Source organism: Branchiostoma lanceolatum, chromosome 10 (assembly GCF_035083965.1).
Source record: "Branchiostoma lanceolatum isolate klBraLanc5 chromosome 10, klBraLanc5.hap2, whole genome shotgun sequence".
NCBI classification, from domain to species: domain Eukaryota; kingdom Metazoa; phylum Chordata; class Leptocardii; order Amphioxiformes; family Branchiostomatidae; genus Branchiostoma; species Branchiostoma lanceolatum.
In genome coordinates, this window is record NC_089731.1 from 489,967 (window position 1) to 517,314 (window position 27,348).

At 43.5% G+C, this 27,348-nt stretch overlaps 1 protein-coding gene across 1 annotated transcript in view; it reads left to right on the top strand.

Annotated features, from left to right (window-relative positions):
• The first annotated feature begins 1,766 nt into the window (after nucleotides 1-1,766).
• The window catches only part of LOC136443145 (cilia- and flagella-associated protein 74-like), a 38,085-nt gene continuing 12,503 nt past the window's right edge, over nucleotides 1,767-27,348 (top strand). Inside the window, exons 1-33 of the mRNA XM_066440233.1 lie at nucleotides 1,767-1,890; nucleotides 3,184-3,358; nucleotides 3,512-3,578; nucleotides 4,022-4,165; nucleotides 4,764-4,862; nucleotides 5,724-5,828; nucleotides 6,460-6,633; nucleotides 8,811-8,921; nucleotides 9,173-9,275; nucleotides 11,478-11,635; nucleotides 11,924-12,056; nucleotides 12,506-12,607; nucleotides 13,699-13,881; nucleotides 14,798-14,974; nucleotides 15,360-15,478; nucleotides 15,809-15,875; nucleotides 16,097-16,186; nucleotides 16,462-16,585; nucleotides 17,097-17,146; nucleotides 17,437-17,557; nucleotides 18,256-18,318; nucleotides 18,627-18,703; nucleotides 18,815-18,937; nucleotides 19,505-19,626; nucleotides 20,654-20,782; nucleotides 21,244-21,331; nucleotides 21,780-21,953; nucleotides 22,489-22,581; nucleotides 22,875-22,992; nucleotides 23,518-23,717; nucleotides 24,058-24,222; nucleotides 24,847-24,989; nucleotides 25,489-25,614. Of these exons, the coding sequence (XP_066296330.1) occupies nucleotides 3,184-3,358; nucleotides 3,512-3,578; nucleotides 4,022-4,165; nucleotides 4,764-4,862; nucleotides 5,724-5,828; nucleotides 6,460-6,633; nucleotides 8,811-8,921; nucleotides 9,173-9,275; nucleotides 11,478-11,635; nucleotides 11,924-12,056; nucleotides 12,506-12,607; nucleotides 13,699-13,881; nucleotides 14,798-14,974; nucleotides 15,360-15,478; nucleotides 15,809-15,875; nucleotides 16,097-16,186; nucleotides 16,462-16,585; nucleotides 17,097-17,146; nucleotides 17,437-17,557; nucleotides 18,256-18,318; nucleotides 18,627-18,703; nucleotides 18,815-18,937; nucleotides 19,505-19,626; nucleotides 20,654-20,782; nucleotides 21,244-21,331; nucleotides 21,780-21,953; nucleotides 22,489-22,581; nucleotides 22,875-22,992; nucleotides 23,518-23,717; nucleotides 24,058-24,222; nucleotides 24,847-24,989; nucleotides 25,489-25,614 (3,923 nt within the window). The 5' untranslated portion in view covers nucleotides 1,767-1,890. The remainder of the gene's footprint in view (nucleotides 1,891-3,183; nucleotides 3,359-3,511; nucleotides 3,579-4,021; nucleotides 4,166-4,763; nucleotides 4,863-5,723; nucleotides 5,829-6,459; nucleotides 6,634-8,810; nucleotides 8,922-9,172; nucleotides 9,276-11,477; nucleotides 11,636-11,923; nucleotides 12,057-12,505; nucleotides 12,608-13,698; nucleotides 13,882-14,797; nucleotides 14,975-15,359; nucleotides 15,479-15,808; nucleotides 15,876-16,096; nucleotides 16,187-16,461; nucleotides 16,586-17,096; nucleotides 17,147-17,436; nucleotides 17,558-18,255; nucleotides 18,319-18,626; nucleotides 18,704-18,814; nucleotides 18,938-19,504; nucleotides 19,627-20,653; nucleotides 20,783-21,243; nucleotides 21,332-21,779; nucleotides 21,954-22,488; nucleotides 22,582-22,874; nucleotides 22,993-23,517; nucleotides 23,718-24,057; nucleotides 24,223-24,846; nucleotides 24,990-25,488; nucleotides 25,615-27,348) is intronic.

Genomic DNA, 27,348 nt, shown 5'->3' on the forward strand with positions numbered 1-27,348 from the left:
CGTTCGTATATTCGTTTATTACGATACCCTTTAGTCGTATCACGACTAGTCAGACAGCCGGTTCATAATACATACACATACAGACATATATACAGATTGCGAGATTAAAAGGAACATATATGCATAATCATAACATGATAATATACAGATTGTTAACTTATTATTAATAACTTACGAATAACTGGACTCGCAAGGAAACCCACTAGGAGTTGAAAATCGAATGTAGACATGCATATAATGTTTTCTCAAGGCGATCCACATACAAATATCACCACAATCCACCAATAACGTTACTTGAGTTATGCTTAAACTTGCCACAGTATGCAGAACTGACACACTGCTGACAGACTCAGTGACACACACACGCACCGAAAATAATACCGCCTACACGGAAGCAACCAGAAATAAAGGAACGTGTGTATTCAACACTCAGACACGATAACATAGCTATCAAATCAGACTATACAAAGTTTACCTTTATAAACAGACGGGGTGAGGCATACTAATATCTACGCCCCGGGGACAAACACACGTAACGTGATACGTACCGCTATGTGGCCGAGCCTACGGTGTGGCATGATGGCGGCGGGGGCTCAGGTTTCAGGTAGACATGTATGGATACACAACTCTAACCGTCTCATGCCAATGCTGCGCCTCGCTCCCCCGTTTGGGCTACATAACAACTCGGTCCTGTATCATAACTGCCAGTCAGCGAACTTTGCCAGAAAATCTTGGATCATTCCACACGGATGGAGGGGTGGTCAGCTCCATATGTTCATGCGATTGGGTCTGTTTTCAATCACATTTAACACAGTTATCACTTTGAAGTCGTGCTGGTAGCCATAGATAACACATGGAGATAAGAATGTTGTTTTAATGTGGTATTATATGAACTTTAATGTCTGAAGCACCCCTAATATGTGATAGTATCGCCCGCCCATGAGTAGTTTTAACCGCCTGGACAGAATCAGACGGACTTTGAACGGATCTGCCCCCCCTGCAAAGGTCACAAAAACAAGCCGTCTGTAGAATGTTAGGTAAACAACGCGGCAGGTTCCCACTCGTGTACCCTGCACAGCTTACATAGGGCCGCCTCGTCAGCTGTTTGTGTTAAATCGTTGAGTTTATTTTGATTCATCACAAGGCGAAGGGGAGGGCAAAACACGTGCATGCGCACCTTTACAAGTTGCCCTCCCACACACTGAAAGCATCAATATTATACACGACAAAGTCAATCATATCTACAAAATATACAAAGTGGGTCATAGAATAGTGAAGCATGGTGTTACACTCAACATATTGATTCATTTGAATCTAATATTGTTTTTTGTTTGTATGTATGTAACGTTATAGTTGTAGAAGATCTTACGAAAGTCGCAAACGTTACATAAATTGCGACTTTCGTAAGATCTTCTACAACTATAAAGTTACATACATTGTTACATCATTGAAAATACGCATGAGTGTTTATAAGTTACAGATTCCAGGGTCTTTGGTGACAAGTTTTTCTTTATCTTCTAAAATTCGCCACATACATAGGACAAGCAAAGACATTTACTTTAGCAGTATTCACATATATTTCAGGTTATCCTGTCGTTATAGGCAGTCGACTACCCATTATTTTTGCGAGTCGGTTACTTTAGAAATTTCAAAGTTGTTCTTGTTTTGTGAAGCCTGGCTTGGCTAGACTATCGGGCTTGTTTTTCTGCAAATATGATAAAAATCGCTAGGCGCGCTATTATGAAAGTGCACTGGAGGCTCTGGGAACAAGAGTAAGTCACGTGACCCGTGTTGCTACGAACATGGCGGACAAAACAACAACCTGAGTCTGTGATTGATCGCGGATCGGGAATTATCATTTCTGTGTACCGGAACTGCTGCTGATCTGAGGTAGGAAAGGTTCTTAAGATTGAATAGAAGACATCTGCGTTAACTGTTCACTTTGCTCGTTTTTACAAGCGTGAATCTCGCTATGTTTGTGTTGAACCGATGTCGTCGTCTGTAGGCGGAGGGGGGGGGGGTGATCTCTTGGGAAGGTAAGATAATTTGTAACATTTTCTGACTGCCTGGCTTTTCTGACAGCCGTCTGTACTATAGTCATTGTCTGTAGAAGTCTACCGTCTCAGACCCCAACATCTACAGACAGGGAACACGTTATAGCCGGCTGTCAGAGAAGCGCTGCCCCAGTCAGAAAACGTTACCATAATTTTTAGTTATTTTTACCCCCCAACATCTGTTTGGAGATCGGGACGAAGAGGGGTTGGAAGATTATTTTATTGAGACTTGCATATTTTTCAGAACATCAGGCATAACACAGGTTTCTGATGGTAAATTGCCAGTATCTGCTCTGATTTTTCAACAGGCAAAATTGCACGTTGTGTTTATGTCTGACCCACAATCACAAATCCCAGGTTGCAGCCCACTCGAAGAAAAGAGTACGCATGTGCAGTGTCAAAGGTAAAGGCCCCTGAGACGTAAAAACAAACCGTCTGGGCGTTGTTTTGCAATGTTGAGACGAGAATTGTTTACAAGCCAGGGGCCTTCACCTTTGACACTTCACATGCGTACTGGAACCTCTGAGTGGGCTTATTGTGATCCCTGAACAAGCTATATCAGTTAGCATGGGATGCTCATTTGTTTTGGTAGGATACACATTACAAGAAGCTTATGTGACGATTCTTCAGTCCACATCTACTCTCTAAACAGAGGTTAGGCTCCAGATTCTTTTGGACGTCTTTTTGGGCATTTTCATTGATCTGTCTATTTTGTCAGGTTGTCTTTTTGTCCGCCAGCCGAACAAGACAACCTGACAAAATCATCATCATGTCGGGCAGATTGCCCGGACTAAGGCTTACTCTGTCTCTCCAGACGACACAGTGGTACCTACTTCTGAAACAGTATTGAAGTTAAACACACTTCACTGCCAGTGTACTAGCCCCCTGGTGGAACCCCACCACAGTGTGGCCCAGGGCTTTGAAACAGAGATGGGCACCGCCCTATACATCAATAATGGTGTGGGAGGATTTTAACTCAATATCTATATCTACAAAAGTACATTCTATACTTTGTCCTTAAACATCACCATGGACCCAGAAGAAGAGGAGGAGTATGGCAGTCCTGTATTATAATATTTATATGAAACATTTTGTTTGTGTACAGTCTATATTATATTTATATTGATAGATGGACCCAGAGGAAGAGGAGGAGTATGACAGTCCCCTGGAGGATGGGATGGAGGAGGAGGAGGATGAGGAGGACCAGGATGATGCTGACCTCAACTCACCTCTACCTGAGGACATGCTGGACGAACCCCTGGGGGCAGTGGGACAGTCCAGACAATGGATGGAGTCTGATGAAGGTAGGGGAGATACCAAGTAGTGTTTTAGGGGTGTGTGACTTTGTGAAAATATAATTTCAAACAAACACTGTGCACAGGTTTTTCCTTTATCAATGTTTTTGTCATATTTTCTTCTATGAGAAATTTAGAAAATAACTGTTCATACTTGACCAGGTGCCCTTGACAGAGAGTATGAAAGTGATCCAGAGATCTACAGTGAAGAAGAGGAATCACTCACAGGGTGAGTCGTATTTGTCCACACAGAGAACCATATTGAAATCTTCATAGAAATGTGTGATATTGTAAGCCTAATGTATAGTCAATTCATTATAGACACTCACTCACTCACTACATCCAGGTGTGCTGTTAATTACTGTTTGTTACTTGATACCAAAACTATAAGGAGAGAGAAGGGGTCCGCACATCACTGATAGATTATCTTTCAATGATTGTACTGTTTATTGTGAGGAGAGGGAGGGCGGTCCCCCCATCACAGAGAAACAGAAGCCGACGTGTTTGGAGCACATCCGGATGTACTGTTCATTACTGTTAATTACTGATTATTACTGTACTCTACTAAACAGTGAGGAGAGGGAGGGCGGCCCCCCCATCACGGATGTACTGTTTATCACTGTTGATAAATGTTAATTACTGTTAATTACTGTTAATTACTTACCTAAACAGTGAGGAGCGGGAGGGAGGTCCCCCCATCACAGAGAAGCAGAAGCAGACGCGGTCGGAGCACATCCGGATGATGGCGCTGAGGAAGCACCTGGACCAGCTGAGCGAGAAGGTGCTGGAGAAGGAGTACCAGGTCCAGAAGTGCAGGTCAGGACACTGGGGCTTTAAGCCGGCGTCACAATTCATGAGATCTCCCGATGCTCGCCGAATCTCAAAATCGCCCAATTTTCCAATGAAAATCTCTGGCGACATCCGTCCAACACTAAAAACTAAAAATCCCCCATGAGATGGTACCATCTCTTGGCCATGGACGAAGTCAGAATCGACTAACCTGGTAAAAGGCCAATATTTGGATCAACTTTTATTTCTAAAAAATGCCCGAAGCCCGCGTAATCGACAGGACGTCGGCCGTACTTCGATCGAAAATGCACATTTGAAGCTCGCCAACACGTCGACCGAGCTGAATTACTTATTTGTGACGGGGGCTTTATGGAAGCTTTTTTGAAACAACAAAAAGTACAGTGGCTTTTGTACGGTCAACTTCAAAATAGAAATAGAGTTGATACAAAATGAATCTTAAAATTCCACTTACTAAACAGTAAAGGGTAGCTGTAAATATCCACACAAAAAAATGACTCTCCAAACATTCATTGAATCTCAGTATTTAAAATTCATTGGTGACAAAGTTTCCATTTTAAGATGTTGTGTTGGTAACTAGTTTTCTTCCGTGACATCTTCCTTCCAGGGAGGCCCTTAAGACGTGTCGGGAGAAGCTGGAGGTGCTTGAGAAGGAGCGTGACCAGGTGTACCTCAGGATCAAGGAGGAGGAGGAGAAGGAGAACAAGTATGTCTTAAAACTCAATCTTAGAAATATGGATTGTCCTGTGTCTTGTGCAGCCATATCTTCTTTAAGGCAACCAGATAATGAGTCATGGTATGACATAAAGTTGAGGAACCCTAAGTTTATCAAGATTTTCTAATTAATTTGCTAGCAAATACAAAAATACTTGCATTGGAAAGCGCCGCCACTAGAACTAGAGCTTAGGGGGGACAACAGTTGGAGCGATTGCCTGCCTTAAAACTATAAGGAGCACCTGCCACATCTGTACCTGTACAGCTGGTATGATGTACTCAGTAGTTGTTATGCAGCAATGTTTCTTTGTCACAAACATCGTCACAATGAAGGCTATTTGCTTTTAGCTGATGCTTTGGTCCCAATAAAAAAAGGGGCCATGCCAGGTAGTAGACGGGCTGGGTTTTTTTCTTCACTTTTGGGCTTGACCCTTACGTGACCTCGTCACACAACCTGTGGTTGCCGGGCTATTTTTGGGCCCAGCTGGGACCCGGAATCAATTTAACTCGGGACCCTGGTGCGAACAGCGGGAGATACCTCCCCGATACCCGCAGTCAACCGGGACTAATTTGTGGCTTTGGGACTACACCCCCAATCGGCACAGATGCAATTCAGACCTAAGGCCACACCAATTTAATTTCTTGGTTAATAGATTTTTATTTTCAAAAAAAAAAAAAAAAATTTAGAAAAGAAAACTCGTTAAAACAGAGGGCGGGCCCAGCCTTCTGTTTTCATGTGTTTTTTTCTAAATTTTTTGAAAATAAAAATCTGTTAACCAAGAAATTAAATTGGTGTGGCCTAAGGATAAAATGTGAACTGATACATTTCAAACTGAACTGATTCCTGCTGCAGTGCCAGTGTTCACCGCCTGAGGGCGCAGCACGGCCGGCTGCTGGATGAGCTGACAGCCGAGGAGACTCTGGAGAAACAGATCATCGACCAGCTGGACGAGGCGGAGTGAGTAGGACTTACTTTCTCACTTTTACCTGGCACAGCGTATCTGTCTGTGTGTGTAAAAAACATTCATGGGTTTTCTTAGTACATGCAAGATGTATACTGTTAGTGTTAGCTGTTTGAAACGTAATTTGAAAATACATCACTACTTCAAGTTCGATGAAAAGGTATAGCAAATGCTTAGTTATCCTGTTTCAAGGTGACACCTGAGGACTTTCTGCAAACGGTTGTTCTAGGGAAAATGTCATGATGGTTAACTTATAAAGGTCTGAACAAGAGACTATTTTGCTCAGGTATAAGAGGACCTGGTAGGGATTTGAACAGTAAAATTTTAACCTAGAACCTTTAAATTCCCAAGTCAACAACTGTAACCACAAGACCATCTTGCCTTTTACTAGTTTTAGTCTGATTATCATTGCAACTACTATAAATGCAGAAATGTTTGCGGTGGTTTTATGTTCGCAGTTTTCGTGGCGACCGTTTCACCGCGAACTTAAAACCACCACAAACATTTTTGTCCAAGACGGTAGCAGTATGTGACTCTAGCGCTGCTGCAAACTTAAAACCACCGCAAACACTCCAGTTTCGCCTTTCGAACTTAAATGCATTTACAGTATTTCTTTCTTTCCTGTAGATACACCCTGGCAAAAGCGCAGGTAGAGCAGGGGAAGTTTCTGTTAGCCGGGGAGGAGCTGAGGCTGGAGGAGGAGCGGATGCAGAAGGAGCGAACAGAGAACGCCACCCAGCGGGGCCGCCGGGAACTGCTGGCTACACAGCAGGCCGAGAGGAGGCGGAAAACTAGAGAGAGGTTAGTCATGGTGCATTAACGCCCCCTAGCAGGGCTGCTGGGAACTACAGCAGGCTGAGAGGAGGAGGAAAACCAGAGAGAGGTTAGTCATGGTGCATTAACTCCCCCTAGCAGGGCTGGTGGGACCTGCAGCAGGCTGAGAGGAGGAGGAAAACCAGAGAGAGGTTAGTCACAGTGCATTAACGCCCCCTAGCAGGGCTGGAGGGAACTGCTGGCCACACAGCAGGCAGAGAGGAGGCGGAAAACTAGAGAGAGGTTAGTCATGGTGCATTAACGCCCCCTAGCAGGGTCGCAGGGAACTACAGCAGGCAGAGAGGAGGCGGAAAACTAGAGAGAGGTTAGTCATGGTGCATTAACGCCCCCTAGCAGGGTCACAGGGAACTGCAGCAGGCCGAGAGGAGGAGGAAAACTAGAGAGAGGTTAGTCATGGTGCATTAACGCCCCCTAGTAGGGCTGCCGGGAACTACAGCAGGCCGAGAGGAGGAGGAAAACTAGAGAGAGGTTAGTCATGGTGCATTAACGCCCCCTAGTAGGGCTGCCGGGAACTACAGCAGGCCGAGAGGAGGAGGAAAACTAGAGAGAGGTTAGTCATGGTGCATTAACGCCCCCTAGCAGGGCCCCAGGGAACTGCTGGCCATGCAGCAGGCCGAGAGGAGGCGGAAAACTAGAGAGAGGTTAGTCACGGTGCATTAACGCCCCCTAGCAGGGCCGCCGGGAACTGCAGCAGGCCGAGAGGAGGCGGAAAACTAGAGAGAGGTTAGTCACGGTGCATTAACGCCCCCTAGCAGGGCTGGAGGGAACTGCTGGCCACACAGCAGGCCGAGAGGAGGCGGAAAACTAGAGAGAGGTTAGTCATGGTGCATTAACGCCCCCTAGCAGGGCTGCAGGGAACTGCAGCAGGCCAGGAGGAGGAGGAAAACTAGAGAGAGGTTAGTCATGGTGCATTAACGCCCCCTAGCAGGGCTGGTGCGAATTACAGCAGGCCGAGAGGAGGAGGAAAACTAGAGAGAGGTTAGTCATGGTGCATTAATGCCCCCTAGCAGGGCTGAAGGGAACTGCTGGCCACACAGCAGGCCGAGAGGAGAAGGAAAACTAGAGAGAGGTTAGTTATGGTGCAATAACGCCCCCTAGCAGGGCTGGAGGGAACTGCTGGCCACACAGCAGGCCGAGAAGAGGAGGAAAACTAGAGAGAGGTTAGTCATGGTGTAATAACGCCCCCTAGCAGGGCCCCAGGGAACTACAGCAGGCCGAGAGGAGGAGGAAAACTAGAGAGAGGTTAGTCATGGTGCATTAACGCCCCCTAGCAGGGCTGGTGGGAACTACAGCAGGCCGAGAGGAGGAGGAAAACTAGAGAGAGGTTAGTCATGGTGCATTAAAACCCCCTAGCAGGGCTGGAGGGAACTACAGCAGGCCAGGAGGAGGCAGAAAACTAGAGAGAGGTTAGTCACAGTGCATTAACGCCCCTTAGCAGGGCTGGTGGGAACTACAGCAGGCCAGGAGGAGGCAGAAAACTAGAGAGAGGTTAGTCATGGTGCATTGATGCCCCCTAGCAGGGCTGGATGGAACTGCTGGCCACACAGCAGGCCGAGAGGAGGCGGAAAACTAGAGAGAGGTTAGTCACAGTGCATTAACGCCCCCTAGCAGGGCTGGTGGGAACTACAGCAGGCCAGGAGGAGGCAGAAAACTAGAGAGAGGTTAGTCACAGTGCATTAACACCCCCTAGCAGGGCTGGTGGGAACTACAGCAGGCCAAGAGGAGGCAGAAAACTAGAGAGAGATTAGTCATGGTGCATTGATGCCCCCTAGCAGGGCTGGTGGGAACTGCAGCAGGCCAAGAGGAGGAGGAAAACTAGAGAGGCTGGTACAGTCAAACATGTATTTCGGATGAAACCGTTTGTTTGATTTTGAAAAGACACTGTCAACTTCACAGGTCTCACACTGGCTGGTGTGAAACGTATGAAACAGCAAAGGGCAACTATGCTGGCTAAAGAATAGAGATACAGAGTATGATGCACACGTCAATTGATGAAGCAAAAATGTGTGAAACTTACATGTATGACTTTAAAGGAAAGGTTGTATCTTCACATTTTCAAATGAAGACTGTGGTACATGAACATTGAATGTTACAGCAACAAAAAGTTTGAGAGCTTATACAGTACCCCCCTCTTTTCGTCCTAGGGAGCACATGGCGGCTGTGCGTGAGCGGGAGAGGAAACACCGACAGGCCATGGCGGCCGCGCGACGCAGCAGGGAACAGGCCAACAAGTTCCTCAAGGAGACTTTGGCAAGGTATCCAAAATTAGATATTTCTATATGTTCTTGGTAGTCCTTCAGGGTCAAAGATGACTGTCAGTGTTTTTGTTTCATGGGGGATGTGACCTCATGTGTATTCGGAGTCCAAAACTTTGGAGTATAAAACAAGGCTTTTATTACCTTTATTCAAGTGTGTTCTTCCCTACCCAGGACAGAGCTGTAGTATTTCTGTGTTTATATGTTGGGGTTGTAAAACATGAACCTAACTCTGCTCTTGTTCCCTGCAGGGTTCGTGCCCAGGACACAGAAGATGAGGAGCGCAGCAGACAGCAGATGGAGCACAGGATGAGGACCCTGCTGTCACTCAAGACCAACATCACCGCTAACAGGGTAACACTCTCACTTACTTTCTCATTCACTCACTCTCTCACTATCTCATTCACACACTCACTCAGAACCCTACTGTCACTCAAGACCAACATCACCGCAAACAGGGTAACTCTTTCACTTGCTCTCTCATTCACTCACTCTCTCAGAACCCTGCTGTCTCTCAAGACCAACATCACTGCTAACAGGGTAAATCTTTCACTTGCTCTCTCATTCACTCACTCTCTCAGAACCCTGCTGTCTCTCAAGACCAACATCACTGCTAACAGGGTAAATCTTTCACTTGCTCTCTCATTCACTCACTCTCTCAGAACCCTGCTGTCTCTCAAGACCAACATCACTGCTAACAGGGTAACTCTTTCACTTGCTCTCTCATTCATTCACTCTCTCAGAACCCTGCTGTCTCTCAAGACAACATCACTGCTAACAGGGTAAATCTTTCACTTGCTCTCTCATTCATTCACTCACTCAGAACCCTGCTGTCTCTCAAGACCAACATCACTGCTAACAGGGTAACTCTTTCATTCACTCACTCTCTCAGAACCCTGCTGTCTCTCAAAACCAACATCACTGCTAACAGGGTAAATCTTTCACTTGCTCTCTCATTCACTCACTCTCTCAGAACCCTGCTGTCTCTCAAGACCAACATCACTGCTAACAGGGTAAATCTTTCACTTGCTCACTCATTCATTCACTCACTCAGAACCCTGCTGTCTCTCAAGACCAACATCACTGCTAACAGGGTAACTCTTTCATTCACTCACTCACACACTCACTCACTCTCTCACTATCTCATTCACTCACTCTCTCAGAACCCTGCTGTCTCTCAAGACCAACATCACTGCAAACAGGGTAACTCTTTCATTCACTCACTCTCTCAGAACCCTACTGTCTCTCAAGACCAACATCACCGCAAACAGGGTAACTCTTTCACTTGCTCTCTCATTCATTCACTCTCTCAGAACCCTGCTGTCACTCAAGACCAACATCACTGCAAACAGGGTAACTCTTTCACTCACTCTCTCATTCACTCACTCTCTCAGAACCCTGCTGTCTCTCAAGACCAACATCACTGCTAACAGGGTAACTCTTTCACTTGCTCTCTCATTCACTCACTCTCTCAGAACCCTGCTGTCTCTCAAGACCAACATCACTGCTAACAGGGTAAATCTTTCACTTGCTCTCTCATTCATTCACTCACTCAGAACCCTGCTGTCTCTCAAGACCAACATCACTGCTAACAGGGTAACTCTTTCATTCACTCACTCTCTCAGAACCCTGCTGTCTCTCAAAACCAACATCACTGCTAACAGGGTAACTCTTTCATTCACTCACTCACACACTCACTCACTCTCTCACTATCTCATTCACTCACTCTCTCAGAACCCTGCTGTCTCTCAAGACCAACATCACTGCTAACAGGGTAAATCTTTCACTTGCTCACTCATTCATTCACTCACTCAGAACCCTGCTGTCTCTCAAGACCAACATCACTGCTAACAGGGTAACTCTTTCATTCACTCACTCACACACTCACTCACTCTCTCACTATCTCATTCACTCACTCTCTCAGAACCCTGCTGTCTCTCAAAACCAACATCACTGCTAACAGGGTAAATCTTTCACTTGCTCTCTCATTCACTCACTCTCTCAGAACCCTGCTGTCTCTCAAGACCAACATCACTGCTAACAGGGTAAATCTTTCACTTGCTCTCTCATTCACTCACTCACTCAGAACCCTGCTGTCTCTCAAGACCAACATCACTGCTAACAGGGTAACTCTTTCATTCACTCACTCACACACTCACTCACTCACTCTCTCATTCACTCACTCTCTCAGAACCCTGCTGTCACTCAAGACCAACATCACTGCTAACAGGGTAACTCTTTCACTCACTCACACACTCACTCACTCACTCACTCACTCACTCACTCACTCACTCATTCACTCACTCACTCTCTCATTCATTCATTCACTCACTCACTCACTCAGAACCCTACTGTCTCTCAAGACAAACATTACCGCTAACAGGGTAACTCTCTTTTATTCACTCTCTCATTCACTCACTCTCTCATTCACTCACTCACTCAGAACCCTGCTGTCTCTCAAGACCAACATCATATTTACATAATCTATGCATAGTGATGTACACCTCTTGATACTTGAGACTGATATCCCAGCTAATGACACCCTGACGTTTTCAGGAGAACCTGCGTGCAGTGCAGGCGCGTGACCGCGCCATGGCGACGGAAGCTGCGGTACAGGAAGAGGGGGAGAGACAGGAGGTGCTCGGGGAGGGGGGGAATCCGGAGGAGGTTCTGCTCCGGAGGAAGAGGCAGAAACAGTTCGAGAGGGAGAAAGAGTGAGACCACTTTTTACTTACTTTCTTTCCTATCTATACTATACTGTGAAATTTTGCGTAACTGTACAAATTGTTACCAGGCTCTGAAATGCTTTATATGCAAAGAATTGAAATGGTTTCCATGTGGAAAAAACAATTTTTAATATACAAACTTTGAGCCACTAGTTTGGTGGCTCACGCTGTTTTCAAAACCATCCCCTGTGAGTTCTTCTGTACTATATGAGCTATATCAGGTATGTGCTGAACTGACCACTATAACAAACATTTGTTTCTTTCCTGTCATGACAGAACATTTGAAGCCCAGCAGAGAGAGAAGCAGCAGGAGATCGTGGCACGGATCATCCGGGAGGAGAAGCAGATGAAACACAGGAAAACTCAGCAGCCGCAGCTCTGGCCTGACGCACGCAGGGACAGGGCAAAGGTCAGGGGTCTATTGCACAAAAGGTCAAAGGGTATAGTGTACTGTAAGGGGCAGGGCAGATCCGTGTTTTCCTGATTGAGAAACAGATGAAATACAGGAAAACTCCGCAGCTGCAACTCTGACCTGAGGCCAGGAGGGACAGGGCAAAGGTCAGGGGTCACCAATGTTAAAACTATAAGGTCAAAGTGCAATTGTAAAAGGCAAGATAAAATGAAGGATTTGATTTCCACAATTTGATTAGGTGGGTCAGGACAAAAGTCAGGAGTCGGTGGTGGAAACCTACTGGGTATAGACCAAAGTGCAAATGTGAAAGTCAAAATAAAGTGAAGGATTTGATTTGGTGGAAGAATGATGTAAAGCTAAAAGATGAAAACAATGATGGCCTACCTCAGTGTGAACTGAAACGCAGCAAAGATGATGATGACGATGACATGTTCTTCCCCATGCAGAGAGTTCAGGGGCGTAAGAGGAAGTCCCGTATCATCCAGCACTACACCAGCGGCTCGTCATCCGTGGAGTACAGCGCAGATGTGGAGGAGGTCGCTCCCCCGGTGAGTACAACATTCAACATGATCAGGGTTTAAACTTTAAACACAACCCAACAAACCAAATCATACTAAATACTAAATCTGCAGATTACAGCGCTGATGTGGAGGAGGTCGCTCCCCCGGTGAGTGCAACATCCAACATGATCAGGGTTTAAACTTTAAACACAACCCAACAAACCAAATCATACTAAAGACTAGACTAACGGTCGTTGTCCACCTTACTTACAAGGTCTTCTGCCACCAACCAGATCATCATCCATTGATTCTAGATACTCCCTAAGAAACGGTAGCAATCTCTCTTTGCAAATACCGAAAACTGTGAGAACCCAGAGGGCCTTTTTCTACAGAGCCACCCAACTGTGGAACTCCCTTCCATCCGACACACGGACTGCCCCCTCACTTTCTACTTTTAAAACTATGGCATGGAAGTCACTGGGGGACCCCTTCTCCGTTTAAATCTCCCCGATCTAGTACGAACTACTATTCCAATGTACAATTCCGTATCTGTATTTTCTTCCTTTTAGATTTTATAGTGGTATTCATAGAATGTTTATGTATATTGATTCAATGTAAGAGTTGTAAGATTATACGTGAGTATGATTTATTCTTAACTAATGTAACTTGTATTTTTAACTAATGTATTGTATTTTATCATGTACTTTTTGCAGCAAGGTTGGCCCCTTGTAATAGCAGTAGCTAGTCGGGCAGCCTTGGCTGCGGTACATTGTACGCAGCTGAACAAATAAATAAATAAATAAAAAGACTAAAAAATCATGTAGAGTACAGTACTGATGTGGAGGAGGTTGTTCCTACTGTTAGTAGTCCAGAATTATTTGGCATATCCTATGTTATGTCAAAAAGCCCTGACCTTCTCCCTTGAACTCTTGAAAAATGGCCAAGGCCAAATTTGTAATCCTTCAAGTTCAAGGTTAAATAAAGGATGATAGAAAAAGTTGCACATGTAAATCTTTTATCCACACTAAGTCCTGTATCATTCATATCAAACTTCATATGAAGTTTTTAAACTTAAGACACAGTGCAACAAACAACATCATACGATACTTCATGTACATGTACCTTTTCCTTTTTTACAGAAAGGTCCGCAGGACAACAAGTTAGCGACGGTGTCCTCGGACGACGACTTCTCTCCGTACGGGCTGACGAGTCGAGACGAGCGCGGAGACAGCGAGAGCGACAGCCGCGAGGGGGAGGATGATGAGAACATGGCACAGCCCGAGTTCGCTGGACTCTGGGACCAAGAGCACACAGCTTACAAGGTAGACTTCTAGCTTCCTTTAGGCCAGTCATATTCAGACTTTAACTAGTGTTGCTAAAGATAGAAATAAAACAACTAGATAACAAGAAAAACTGACTCAGAGATTAGACTCGATAAAAAATGACATGACAGAGTGACAGTAGGGAAGGGGGGATGATGAGAACATGGCACAGCCAGAGTTCGCTGGACCAGGAGCACACAGCTTACAAGGTAGACTTCTTCAAACTAATTAGTCATATTCAGAATTATAAAGTGTGACTAAAAAAAGTTTAAAAGGATTGAAAACAAGAAAAACTGACTTTTGAGATTTACTGGCATTCTGCCTTTTAAAGAATGACAGTAATGACAGAGTGACAGCAGGGAAGGGAAGGGGGGTGATGAGAACCTGGAACAGCCACGAGTTCTGTCTGTATCACATGACTTTCCAGAGAAGGTGGATTGCTCATCCCTTGACAAAGACTGGCTTTGAAGTCCAATTTTTTGTTTTTGTATTGGAAATTACAGTTGAGCTTTGATCAAGTATTACTTGAACTTGACCTTCCAACCTTCAAACCTGATAAAATCTCCCGACGTTGATTTATTCAGTTTACAGTTTGATGATAAACCTTGTTTCTTCTTTTATCATCTGTATGATGAGAATTCCTGCATTTGGTTTCTAATTCCTCGTACAATACGTTTTCTTTTTCTAGTTTACAGTACCTCTTATTTCATCTTGTACAGTACTAGTTGCTTGTATGATATTAGTCGTTTTGATTTAGATTTTGAATAGTACTAGTTGTTTAGATTTAAGATTTTGTTAAATGCAATACATGTACGCCTAAAGTACGCAATTCAGCATCCTCTGCTGAGGATGCTGCCATGTATTTTGTGATGAATGAATGAACGAATCAATAAACTTACTTATACAAACCTCCCAGGTTCCAGAAGACCATGAGATCCCGCCCAAACCCGTGGGGGGAACCAGGATGGAACAGCAGGTCCTACAGCAGACTCTGGAGAAGCACCGCTCGGGCATCATCCGCAAACAGGTCGCCGCAGGTCGCGAGTTCAAGGGTCAACCCTTCTACAGCAAACCTGACGTCATTCACTTCAAGGTATAAATAACTATCATACAAGGGCAGTTCAATAAAGATTTGGCCTATTCTTTTTTTTTCTTAAGCAAGTGTCAGTAATTGTAGAAAGTTGAAATTGAATGTGTAATCATATATCCATGATAGGTGTGCTTAGTTAAGTTTCCGTTTGTTTCAAAGAAAATGTTTGGGAACAGTCCGTGTTTCCAGGACTCTATGATAACACTATTGACAGCTATGATTTCAACTGGTTGCACTATCACACCTTAATCTAACGTAGCACCTGTGAGAAAGGAACTGTTAAGACTGAACTAGTTAAAGCTGGATAACAAATGGTGTACTTTATTTACAACCTGAATGTAACCATGGCATTAACGTAATGTCTTTTTCCCCCTGCTGTTTGCTGCAGGACTTTGATGTCGGGAAGACGTACAAGAAGAAGATCCAGCTGACGAACGTGTCGTACAGCGTCAACTTCTGCCGCCTGGTCGGGCTGTCGGAGCACCTTAAGGACTTCATACACCTGGTGTAAGGAGCCTCTCTTTCTTCATCTTGCAATCATACTTAGTACTACTAAATTTTACAGGGCTCCCTTCAGTCTCCGTCGTTCACGACTCACTTTCTAGATTCTGCTGTTGGCTTTCCAGACTTTTTCTTAAGAGTTGTTAGGTATATTGTCAGCAACTTTCGGACTAAGAGTTTAATATGCAAAATTGGAATTATAAAGGACTTTTCTTTCTCTTTAGGGCTTGCTGATGAATGTGCATTGTCCTGTTTCTGAAGCTGATGCACCATGTGATGTAAAGTGTACACTTCAAACACCAGAGACTCATAAAGATCCTGATTTCCTTTCCGTAGGTTTGACCCCCCAGGTCAGATGTCAGCTGGTATGTCATGTGACATGATGGTGACCTTCAAGCCCATGGTGAGTAGATTTGCACCAGCAGAAATATTATGATTAGAGCTGATCTTTACATATCAATTTATATCCAGACTCCTTCTTTTTGTAATCAGCATGTGAAAGACTAGCTCTTCCATAAAGTAAGAGATATGTTACGATCTCTGTTCTCAAATAATTTGTCAGTTAAGAGCCTTATGTTAGCAAACAAGAGCACACTGTGAATTGGTTGTTGATGTATTTCACAGATCAATGAAGACTTGGAGGGTGCCGTTGAGTTCCTGGCCCAAACCGGTCCTTTCTTCATCCCTCTGAGATGCACCACAAAGAAATGTGATGTAAGTCATCAATAGAGTCATTGTAGTGTATGACATATAAGCTGGGCTTATAAATTCTTCTTGCTATGACTATAGTATGAGTTATTTCATCTTCAAGCTAGAGGTAAAAATTGTGTGACCAATTTCAACCTTTCCTTTTCAACTTATTATCTGACTTAACATGGTAGGAATTTGAAGTAAAAAGTAGTGTATTTGCCTGTGTGTCTGCGTTCTTGTATACTGTTGATGACAAAATATCTGCAATGACATGGATTGTTCAATGTCATGTTTTGTAGCTGTCTGTTGACATTGAGACAGTGGACTTCGGTACACAAGTGATCGGGGAGACTCTGAAGAAAACCATCACCTTAACCAACAAGGGGGCGCTGGGCACCAAGTTTGAGTTCATCAAAGTCTCAGGTATGGTGTTGTCTACTTATATTGTCTGATAGTCTAAATCTTTGCAGCTGGTTCATATCAGAATGTTACTGTCTGTAGTATGTTTGTTTTGTTTGAACCTTAAGTTTGTTTATTCATGATAAGCTCAAATCAGCACGCAGGCTGCTTTTCATTGAGGTCATGAGGGAAGAGGCAAGGGTCAGATACAATATAACAGAGATACACAGTCATTTGAGTCCTAATAACTCTATCAACATATATCATTACATATTTATGGTACAACAATATACAATTTCTACAACATACAACATAAAGTAGGGCGAAAGCTGGTTCATGGTCCGTGTCCGTTCGTTTAGTTCATTTCCGTTACTTCAAGAGTCTCTTAAAGGAAGTCAGATTCGGAGCAGTACGGGATGTTGACCTGTGATAAAAAGATACTTGCTCCAGAAGAGCTACAATACGTACTATGTATTTTTTATATCCATTATGCAGCCATACTTATTCCTGTTTCTATCCATTTTTTTCTGCCCAGATGCCAAACCAAGGACTGTAACCACAGCAGAAACTTCTCTCGGTAGATTGGTAAGTACATAAAATTTTCACATTTCTACATTATGTTTTGCGTTTAGTTCCTCTGACTATGGTGTCCTGGTAATGGGATCTGTCTACAGCTTCTACTCCCATTTTTTTACTCACCTTTGTAATAAAACAACTGTAGTTTCGGCCCCATTGTTTACTCTTTTTTGTTTCTTGTTTTCCCTGTAGACGTCAAACACAATGTGTCTACTGCAAAAATAAATCAGTGCAAAAACAAATCAGTGCTCTTAGATATAGCATGGCTCCTGTTTTCAATCCGTCTGTTTTGCCCCCAGACGTCAGACATGTCGGACCGAGCGGTCAGCTCGCTGAGTGACCAGGAGAAGGTCCACACGGCCGAGTCCGGCCACAAGCCGGACATCCACGTCACGCCGCCGGATGAGAAGGCACTGGAAGGTCTGTGTGTTTGGAACAGATAGTTCAATACTCCATTCCTGTCCTTGGTGCTGAAGTAAAGTTCTCCAGAATGCTTGTACTTTGTGATTATGAACTAGGATGTATGATTGTACACTGGCCTCAAAGGTCTGTGTCAAACAAGTAACCATCCCTGTCCTTGGGGCTGAAGTAGGCTTTTATTCAGAGTTGTCCAGAGTGCTTGTACGTCAAGATTATGAACTGGGTTGCATCCATGTCTCACCACCTGATGACAAGGCACTGGAAGGTCTGTGTTTGTCAAACAAATGTTTAAACTTTTAGTATCAAGGACAGAGTGCTGAAAAGCTACCACACTAGTTACAGTTTCAGCACTAAGGACAGGATAGTGCTGAATGCTAACTGACACCTGTGTCCCTGTCCTTGGTGCTGACTTGCACATAGTTCTGCACCGATAATAAGGCATTAGAAGGTCTGTGTTTGTGAAACAATTTGTTTCAATTTTTGATTTGAAAGACAGAGTGCTGAAAAGCTACCACACTCCACTATCCTTGTCCTTGGTGCTTAACAACATGTAGTTTTGCATAATTATGAACTGGAAGGTCTGTGTGTGTCAAACAAATAGTGTATCAGAAGTTAAAACTTACAGCAACAATATTGCAATACAGGTTCATGAAACCCTGATGTTGACTTTTTCTTCATCACTTCGTCTGTTTCTGTAGGTGATGGAGAAGGAGATGCTGGGAAGGATGGAGATGGAGGGAGATGGGACGTCACCAGAGAAGGTAAAGAACTTAAAATCAGTTTGTTGTTCGTGTCATCTTATGTTTTAAGGAAACACACTTTTATGGTTACCTACCTACCTGGTAGTCTGTCTGTTACTTTCCTGTGTTGTGATGAAAATATGATTTACCTAAGTTATGAACCAGGACAAGGGGGGATACAGACTCAGTCATGTTTGGGGCTTCCTTGTTGCTGCAGCGCCACCTAGCAGCTAGAAGTAATCTTTGCAAGTAAATGTAGCAGAGAGTCTACACAGTGAGGAATTGTGCCTGTACACACGTGTGATAGTCATGTCTATTTGCATCCCCAGGCGAAACCACAGTTGACTTTGGCCTTGGCTCTGACTTCTTGGACGTTTCTGCCTTGGATGGGATGAAAATTGGACAGGTACGACTGGCTTTTCTTCTGGTTGTTCCAAGACTTGAAAGATCTGTTTGTCAAATCCTCATTTAGAAAGAAGAGCCACTTGCATCATCTATCTTCTTTTTTATCCTCCAGGTTGCTATGGGAGATATCGGTCCCTTCTCCTCCGTGAAGCTGGAGATCATCTTCGCCCCGACGGTACCCGGCAAGGTCGACACGGACTTCGAGATCAGCTTCTCCGACCCCTGCTCAGACAGTGTGAGTCTTCTTCACTTTTATTAGGTCATTTTTCTTAACAATGTAAGAACACTGTGGTTGCAACTTTTACAGTCTAAATGAGGAAGTCCTGTGGCGCAATCTATGTTTTTCATCTATGAACCACAGGAAGAGTCTGTAGCAATTGTGGATTCTAATAAACTCAAACCCCAATGCTCTGGCGTCTTGATTAAATTTTGTGGCTCCATGGGCCTAGTGTCAGCCCCAGCCTCATGGTTATAAGAGATTGGATTTGTAATTTTGAATGGTGACATAAAGCTGACGGCCCTGTGTATGAGGGAGCTTCTGGCATAAGCCTCAAGCGTCAAATCTCTGCCCTTGAAAGAACCCAACACACTTATCGAGAAGAGTAGGGGTGACCCGATGTGCTTGGCTAAAAACTTCAATTTTTTTTTCAGTTCAAAGCAGCATTACCCCAGTACTAGTTACTTGAAAATTACTACTACTTGAAATAGCACGTTGCTTCTTCTCAACTGAGGATGCCTGCTTTACCTCTTTCCTTTACATGTAGGTACAAGAATCTTATTTTCTGCCTGTTTCGTTTCCCAGATCTTTGTGCGAGGCGTTGCCAACGCCATCGATGTCCCCGTATGGGTGGAGCGACAAAACGTGGACCTGAAGATCTGCATGTTCGACAGGCTCTACCAGGACTCCATTGTGGTTAATAACAGGTAAAACAGTTGTGCGTGTGTGTGTGTGTGCGTTAGTGAGTGTGCATGTGTGTGTGTGAGTGTGTGTGTGTGTGTGTGACTGTGTGCATGTATGTGTGTGTGAATGTGGGCCTGAAGATCTGCATGTTTGACAGGCTTTACCAGGACTCCATAGTAGTCAACAACAGGTAACACATTCAAGTGTGTCTGCGTGAGAGTGTGTGTGTGTCTGAGTGAGTGAGTGACTGAGTGAGTGAGTGAGTGAGAGTGTGTGTGTTTGTGTGTGAATGCTATAGAACGTGGACCTAAAGATTTGTATGTTTGACAGACTCTACCAGGACTCCATTGTGGTTAATAACAGGTAAACTATGCAGAAATAATTTAATGAGGTGTCAAAATTAACCAGTCATAATTGCCCTGAAGAAAATGACAGACGGTCATTGAAACATTGGCTGTTATCATTTCCTTGTTTGTGAATAAAGAACTTGTTTTTAAACAAGGAAAACATTCATGCTGACATAACATGCATGTACTTTGCCCTACCAGGACTCCCACAGTGGATAACAACCCATGGCCCTACAGCCTCAGAAAGGCTATGGGACTACCTTTACCTTTGTCTCGTTTTCATGTTGTGTGACGTTGTGCCTTTGGGAAAGGCACTTTACATGATATTCCTACTGTGACGGTGGAGTGACGCCCACCAAGCCTCTTTGGCTAATCTGTCAAAAGTGTGCGCCATAAAACAAACTCGGATTTGGTGTGCCAATGTGCCAACATTTGACGCGTAAACTGTTTTTGTGTGACCATACCATTTTGGTTCTCCTGTTGTTACGTCGGATGAGGGTCCCTTCCACCACACAACCTTATCGGGACGACCTACACAGCTTTAAGTGGAGGTTACTTGCGCGGCACAAAATCCACTCTCTCCGCCAGAAGTCTGGGTCCCAATGGTGCTAGTTTAGCCACAAACTGGGTCGAAAACTGGCCGCAGGAGTCAAATTCCATCAGGAAATAGTAAATCAATGAAACCTCCTCCTGCCCCCTGCAGAGCCACGACCGCCCTGAGGCTGAGGTTTGAGGTTCCCAAGGAGCTGAGGGATCACATGGAGCTGCTCCCCAAGACTGGGTACATCCAGGCACAGTCACAGTTTAGTGCGCAACTCAAGTTTTTGCCAAGGTAACAGGCTTGTTTATACTTTATCATTTGTACACAACACGTCATGTATGTTGAAAGTTCATCTGGGGTTGGTAGGATTCAATCTAAAGTTGGATGATTATGACTAACAGTTGAAAGTTGTATTATTTCTAGATAATTTTTTGGTAACTCCTCAGCTACCTTTGTCAGGGCTTGACTGGGCTTACTTCTCCTTAATGCAACATAACCATGTGGTTAGGAGTAGTACGGACCATTCAGCCCATCACTTACTTGCTAAAATGTTTGGCAGGTTTAAGAACTGCGTCTCTCGTGTAGATATTGTGAAGTACAAAATGTCGTTGGCAACCGCTCTTGTCCAAGCACTAGATCCATGTCAGAATCAGCCTCAGTTGTTTCTGTGCGGAGGGTGACAAAAAAATGTAAAAGTGCAAAGTACAAAGTGTACAGGGCTACCATAAGGAGTGTCTGTTCTTTCCTTCCAGACAAACGTTATCTGAAGATGCACCGAAGTCGTTTGACAAGGAGACAGGTGTGCTGGAGGCCCCCATGGTCATCAGGGTCGCCGACCAGGTGGGTAACTGGAGCACCTCAGATTAGGTTTAGAATCAAAGATGTTTGATTCCTGATAAGACTTTCAATGGAAAATAACGATGCTTACCATGCATTCACTTGAGACTCTGTAACCTACTACTCCTCAGTTTAGATACCCTCAATATTGTACTTCAAACTTAAGTGACTTTCACAGGATGATTTTCATTTTTAGCACTTTGTTTCATTTTCTTCATACTGGTTTCAATTATCAAATGAAGAATTGTATAAGATACACTTCTACAAGGAAACTTATCTATTCTAGATAAGACTAACATGCATAATACAGAATGTAGTATGAGACAATAAAAAGATTTGTGATATATCATTATGTAAAGTAGGGTCTTTGCATGGTGGAATTTTTAACACTTTTATTCATGTGTATACATAGGTAGTTTGTATAGTAATTTTTACATTCTGTTTGTTCCAGACGAGGCCTGTCCCCTTCACCATCCAGGCCATCGTGACCAGCTCGGACTTTGAGTTTGACCGGAAGGACATCGACTTTGGGTTCTGTAGCATATACGAGTCGGTGAAGACGACCATCAAACTGACCAACAAGTCCATCCTGGCCCAGCCATACGGGTTTGTCAGTCTGCCCGAGGTGTGGGGATCATGTTATTATATTTTTGGCTTATATGTTTGTGTGTGTCTTTGCATGTGATTGTGTGTGTGTGTGTGTTTGTGTGTCTGTGTGTGTGTGTGTATGTCTTTGTTGGTGAAGACGACCATCAAACTCACCAACAAGTCTTGGCTCAGCCATACGGCTTTGTCAGTCTGCCGGAGGTGGGGGGATCAATAGACCTTTGATAACTAATTCTTCCTTTTAACTTAGGAAGTTAAGTATTCTTTTTGGCTCGTATGAATGTGTGCCTTTGTATGTGTGTTTGCATGAATGTGTGTGTGTGTCTGTGTGTGTGTGATTGTGCACATTTTTCTGTCCATCCTTTGGTGTGTGTGTCTGTCTCTGTGTGAAAGTGTGTGTGTGTGTGTGTCTGTGTGTGTGTGTGTGTGTGTGCACAGATGTGTCTATCTGTGTGACTGTCTGTATGTATGTCTGTGTATTTTTCCAAACGTGTGTGTTTATCTTATTAATTTCTAATTAACGGTTACCATAATGATATTTCTTGCTTTTTCAGACAGTGGATGTCCAGCCCAATGACGGGTTCGGCACCCTGTTGCCGTTGGAAACCATTGAACTTGACCTCATCTTTAATGCTAAGAAGGCCAAGGTACATCATCATTGCTAACCTTACATGTAGATAGACTTGAAGAAATAACAGTCATTTATAACACAAAATATAGAAATAGATAAATTTGTTATACATTGAAAGACTATTTTGTTGAGTATGCTTCTAAGGGGAAAAATGCCTAAAACAAAATTTGCCTCACTTGCATCAAGGATTGTCACCCAACTAGTTTTGAGACATATTTGTGTTTTTCAAGAGTCCAAAGTTAATGGTCTCTTTCTTGCAGAGAATGTCTTAAATCCTATTCCTAACCTTGTTTTGTTTGTGTTTTTCAGGAGTACTCGTTTGAGCTGACCTGTAAGTCTGGGATAAACCGGGACTTTAAGCTGTCCTGTAAGGCGGTAGGAGTCCACCCTCCCCTCGAGCTGTCTCAGTCTGTCATACACTTTGCAGGTAGGGACAACAAACAAAAGGTTTAGTCATTGGTACTACACTAAGAGATGTTGAACTACATTGTGACAGAAAAAGTTGCATCACCTGTCCATAACATCCAACTGACCAATGCGACCACTTCCTTTAATAAGGTAGTTGGAGTCCACGATCCTCTGGAGTTGTCCCAATCCATCATTCACTTTGAAGGTATAGCTAAATGTACAAAAAGCCAAGAGTTTTTCGGGTTTTTCAATAAATGTTACCCAGTCCAGCACAGCGTTCCTCCACGCAGTGAACTCCCACGGCACCAGGAACAAGTTGTCTTAGTGTAGGCGCCCAGAAGACGCCCTGACGCCCTGCTAGCTAATAGATATGTAACTACAGAAACGCCTTATCCTCTGTAATATTCCAGCAACTGGCGTCCCTTCATGTGGTGAATTCCCACACCAGCAGGAGCAAGTTTCCTTAGTGTACATGTAGGGCATCTAGAAGACGCCTTGACGCCCTGCTAGCTAATAGTTAATATGTAACTTTGTGATATTCCAGCGACCGCGCTGATTGACTCAAGCATGGCATCCCTTCACGTGGTGAACTCTCACATCAGCAGGAACGAGTTCACGCACCCCGTCCCCCGGATAGGGAAGGGCGAGATCGCACCGGTCGGCCCGACGTCATTCGAGTTCGTGGTGCCAGAGGGCGCTCCTGTCAACGTGTCGCCCGCGGTGGGAACTGTGCTGCCAGGGAAGGTATGGAAAGTTTAGCTTTTATTTCAACACAATGAAAATTCCAAAATTCTCTGATATCTCTACCAACTAGTGTTTTGAATTCTACTAGAGAAGGCAAAGTAAGTGGATTTTCATGGTATTGTTTTAGACTGAGGTAGACCTGTATAGCAGGGTTGCAAATTCTTGAAGCACCTAAATCTTGCGGCACGGTGAAAATCAAGACTTCACTCTATCTTTGCATGAACTTCTGAGAGTCTTTTTATTCTGAATCAGTGACTTACCGACCTGATGAAACTATTCACAAACCTCAATTATCATAACACTGATTTTCATTCACAATCAAAAACACCCGTTTTTCCAGAAAAGCCACGTTACTGTGACGTTCTCGCCGTCCCTGCTGGACGCTGATATCCGGGAGGAGGTCGTCCGGATCCGAACGCGGCTCCGCGAGGCTCAGCTGAAGCGGGAGGAGGAGGAAGCCGCTATGGCTGCCAGGAAGTCAGAACTCGAGACAAGGTCCAGTGATGTAAGTAGTCTAAGTTTTTTTAAGTTTATTTCTTACTGATTATTAGGCCATGTTGATTTGATCATATCGACGACATCCTCTGGCAATCCCCAAATTGATGCAAGCGTGCAAATAAAGAACGGCCCACCCCCCAAAAAAAGTTATGATGAATATAAAGTCCAAGTGGTTAGGAGGGGGGGCGCTATTGCTGTCAGAACTCTAGACCAGATCCAGCAAAGTAAGTGTTCAATTGAATGTTCATCAGTGTGTAAACTTTGTAGAAGTCAGTCTGAATCAAAGTTGAACTAGTACTGCAACTGCCAACACAAAAATCGGATGTCACAGAAGCAGTGGATTGCTCATTTCTTGACAAAGACTGGAGATGATCAGTTGGAAGTTGGAAAGTTAATTTTTTTGTTGGTAATTGCAGTTCAACCGTGATTCAGACTGATGTGAGTGTTCTTTGTTTTTTAAATTTTCTTCTTGATCTTGCAGACCTGCAGTTTTGTGCTCCCCTGTTAGGGGGAGTTTTGCAATATCTATTGTTTTATCTTAAGTTGGCAATGAAGGATAGGAACTCCTTTTCACTCCATTTAGTTGATACATGTCGATGAATGACGATCATTTTGTTGTTCATTTTTACAGAAGAAAGGCAAGAAGGCAGACAAGAAGGGTAAAAGTCCGTCGGACTCCCCTGCTAAAGGGTCGAAGTCCAAAGGGCCGACGCCGGGGGCTGACAAGAAGGACCCTGAGGTGGAGATTCCCTCACCGGACGCCATCGATCCAAAGTAAGTCTCTCTTTTCCCTTTTCTTCAAATGTTCACAGAGGCCTACTTGGCCAGTGTGGCCACTTTTTAGATTATTTTTCCTATTTATCCAAGCATTTAAGTGAACAAGTTTTAAATGGTTAGATATTAGCATTTGTGTATAGTTCAACTACCATGTAATTATTGATTATACAAATTGCAATACAAATTGTACCTGTTACAATTGTCGTGCAGTTAACTTCTTCTTCTTATGATAGCCACTACTGTTATCATTTTCTTCAAGTTCATTGAATGGTCACTATATTGACAAGTTGGATTCACATCATGGGTATGAATGGTTGATTGTTGTGTAGTGTCCCATCTCAATGTTACTACTAGTAAGTTACTGGGCATAATCACGTTGTTGCACAGGACATTTGGGTTTGACGCTCTTCAGGGTATTGTAAAAATGGTAGATTGTTGTGTGTTTGTTGTCACCAGCATTACCACGGTTACTGAGTGTTATTTTGTCGTTGCCCAGTTCTGATGAGTATGCGGCTGCACGTGCAGCTCTCATGAGGAACTACAGGGGGCGCTTCCACAGCTACACCGTGCCCTGCTTCGTGGCTTCCGGGGAGTGCGGGGATCCTGGGAAACTGCCTTATAAGTACGTACAAACATTTCTGGAAATAACCTTATAAGGATGTATCCTGGAAAACTTCCTTATAAGTGTGTTACAATAGTCCTAAAAAACTTCCTTATAAGTAGGTATCCTAAAAAACTTCCTTTTATAAGTATGTATTCTGGAATTCTTCCTTATAAGTACAAATGTATCCTCGAAAACTTCCTTATAAGTACGTACAACCCATTCCTGGAAATTACCTTTAAGGATGTATCCTGGAAAACTTCCTTATAAGTACGTACAAACCCATTCCTGGAAATTACCTTTAAGGATGTATCCTGGAAAACTTCCTTATAAGTACGTACAACCCATTCCTGGAAATTACCTTTAAGGATGTATCCTGGAAAACTTCCTTATAAGTACGTACAACCCATTCCTGGAAATTACCTTTAAGGATGTATCCTGGAAAACTGCCTTAGAAGTACGTACAACCCATTCCTGGAAATTACCTTTAAGGATGTATCCTGGAAAACTTCCTTATAAGTACGTACAACCCATTCCTGGAAATTACCTTATAAGGATGTATCCTGGGAAACTGCCTTAGAAGTACGTACAACCAAATATGGTTATCAATAATTTGCATTCTGGTTTTCTTTTTTGTTGAAATGGATGGTTCCATGGCTTTGTAACGTTTAGAATAAATGAATGAATAGAAAAATAAAGAATTTAAGAACGAAATTAAAGAAAAAGCATGCACAACCTATTCCTGGAAGTATATATCCTCAAAACTACTATTATCCAGGAAAGCTATGGGACCTTATATGTACAGTATGTATCCTGAAATTTGACTACAGATTGAAGTACTGCAACAAATTTAATGTATCCTAGAAAACAACTAACTTAAATTAAGGTACTTGAAACTGTTTCCTGGATATCAGTCCTGGCTCAAATTTTCTACAATCTTGTTTAACACAATAACATATACTTGGCGCATGTACACATTATTTTGTACAACATTTGGTGAGATATTGGAACACAGTTTGATAGCTTCTTGCTATGCTAGCCCAAGCCTCTCATGAATGCACAAAGGTTCAAACAAAATGTTCACTTCCAACACGGATGAAATTAAAATCATCAAAAACTGTAAGACCTGTAGGCAGTGTGATACATGTGCCTTCAGATCCAGTTACAGGGCCCTTGGAGATGTTTAAATACTTTATCCATGTTTCTATTATATAGGGATTCCTGCTGAGATCAAACTCATTAATCATTGATACAGTGATGGCTTAGATGTCGGCAAGAGTCCATGCAGATAATTTTGTTATACAAGCACAGCATGAAAAATATCTGGCTTAGATCTCTGTTTCCTTCCATTCCTTAGCTTGTTCTCGTCCTTTTGATGTGGACGTCAAAGTTTTTGGTGAAACTTTAAGTCAAAAGTACTGTCAAACACCCTCAAATTCAATTAAGCTTGCTTTCCAAATGCCAGTCAGATTTCCTCTGTCCTGGGGTGTTAATAACTTTTTTCTTTTTGAAGTTAAAGTGTCCAATGCCTCTCTCTCTCCCTCTCTCTCCTCTTGATGTGGACTTCAAAGGATTTTGGGTGAAACTTAAAGTCAAAAGTTCACAATTTTGTATGCGGTGCTCAAATTGAATCAAGCCTTCCAAATGTTAGTCAACTGTCTAGGGGTGTTTGTAACTTTCTTTTGAAGTTGAAGTTGGATGCCTCTCCATTTCTTTCTCCTCAAAGCATTTTGCTTGAGACAAAAAGTAAAATGT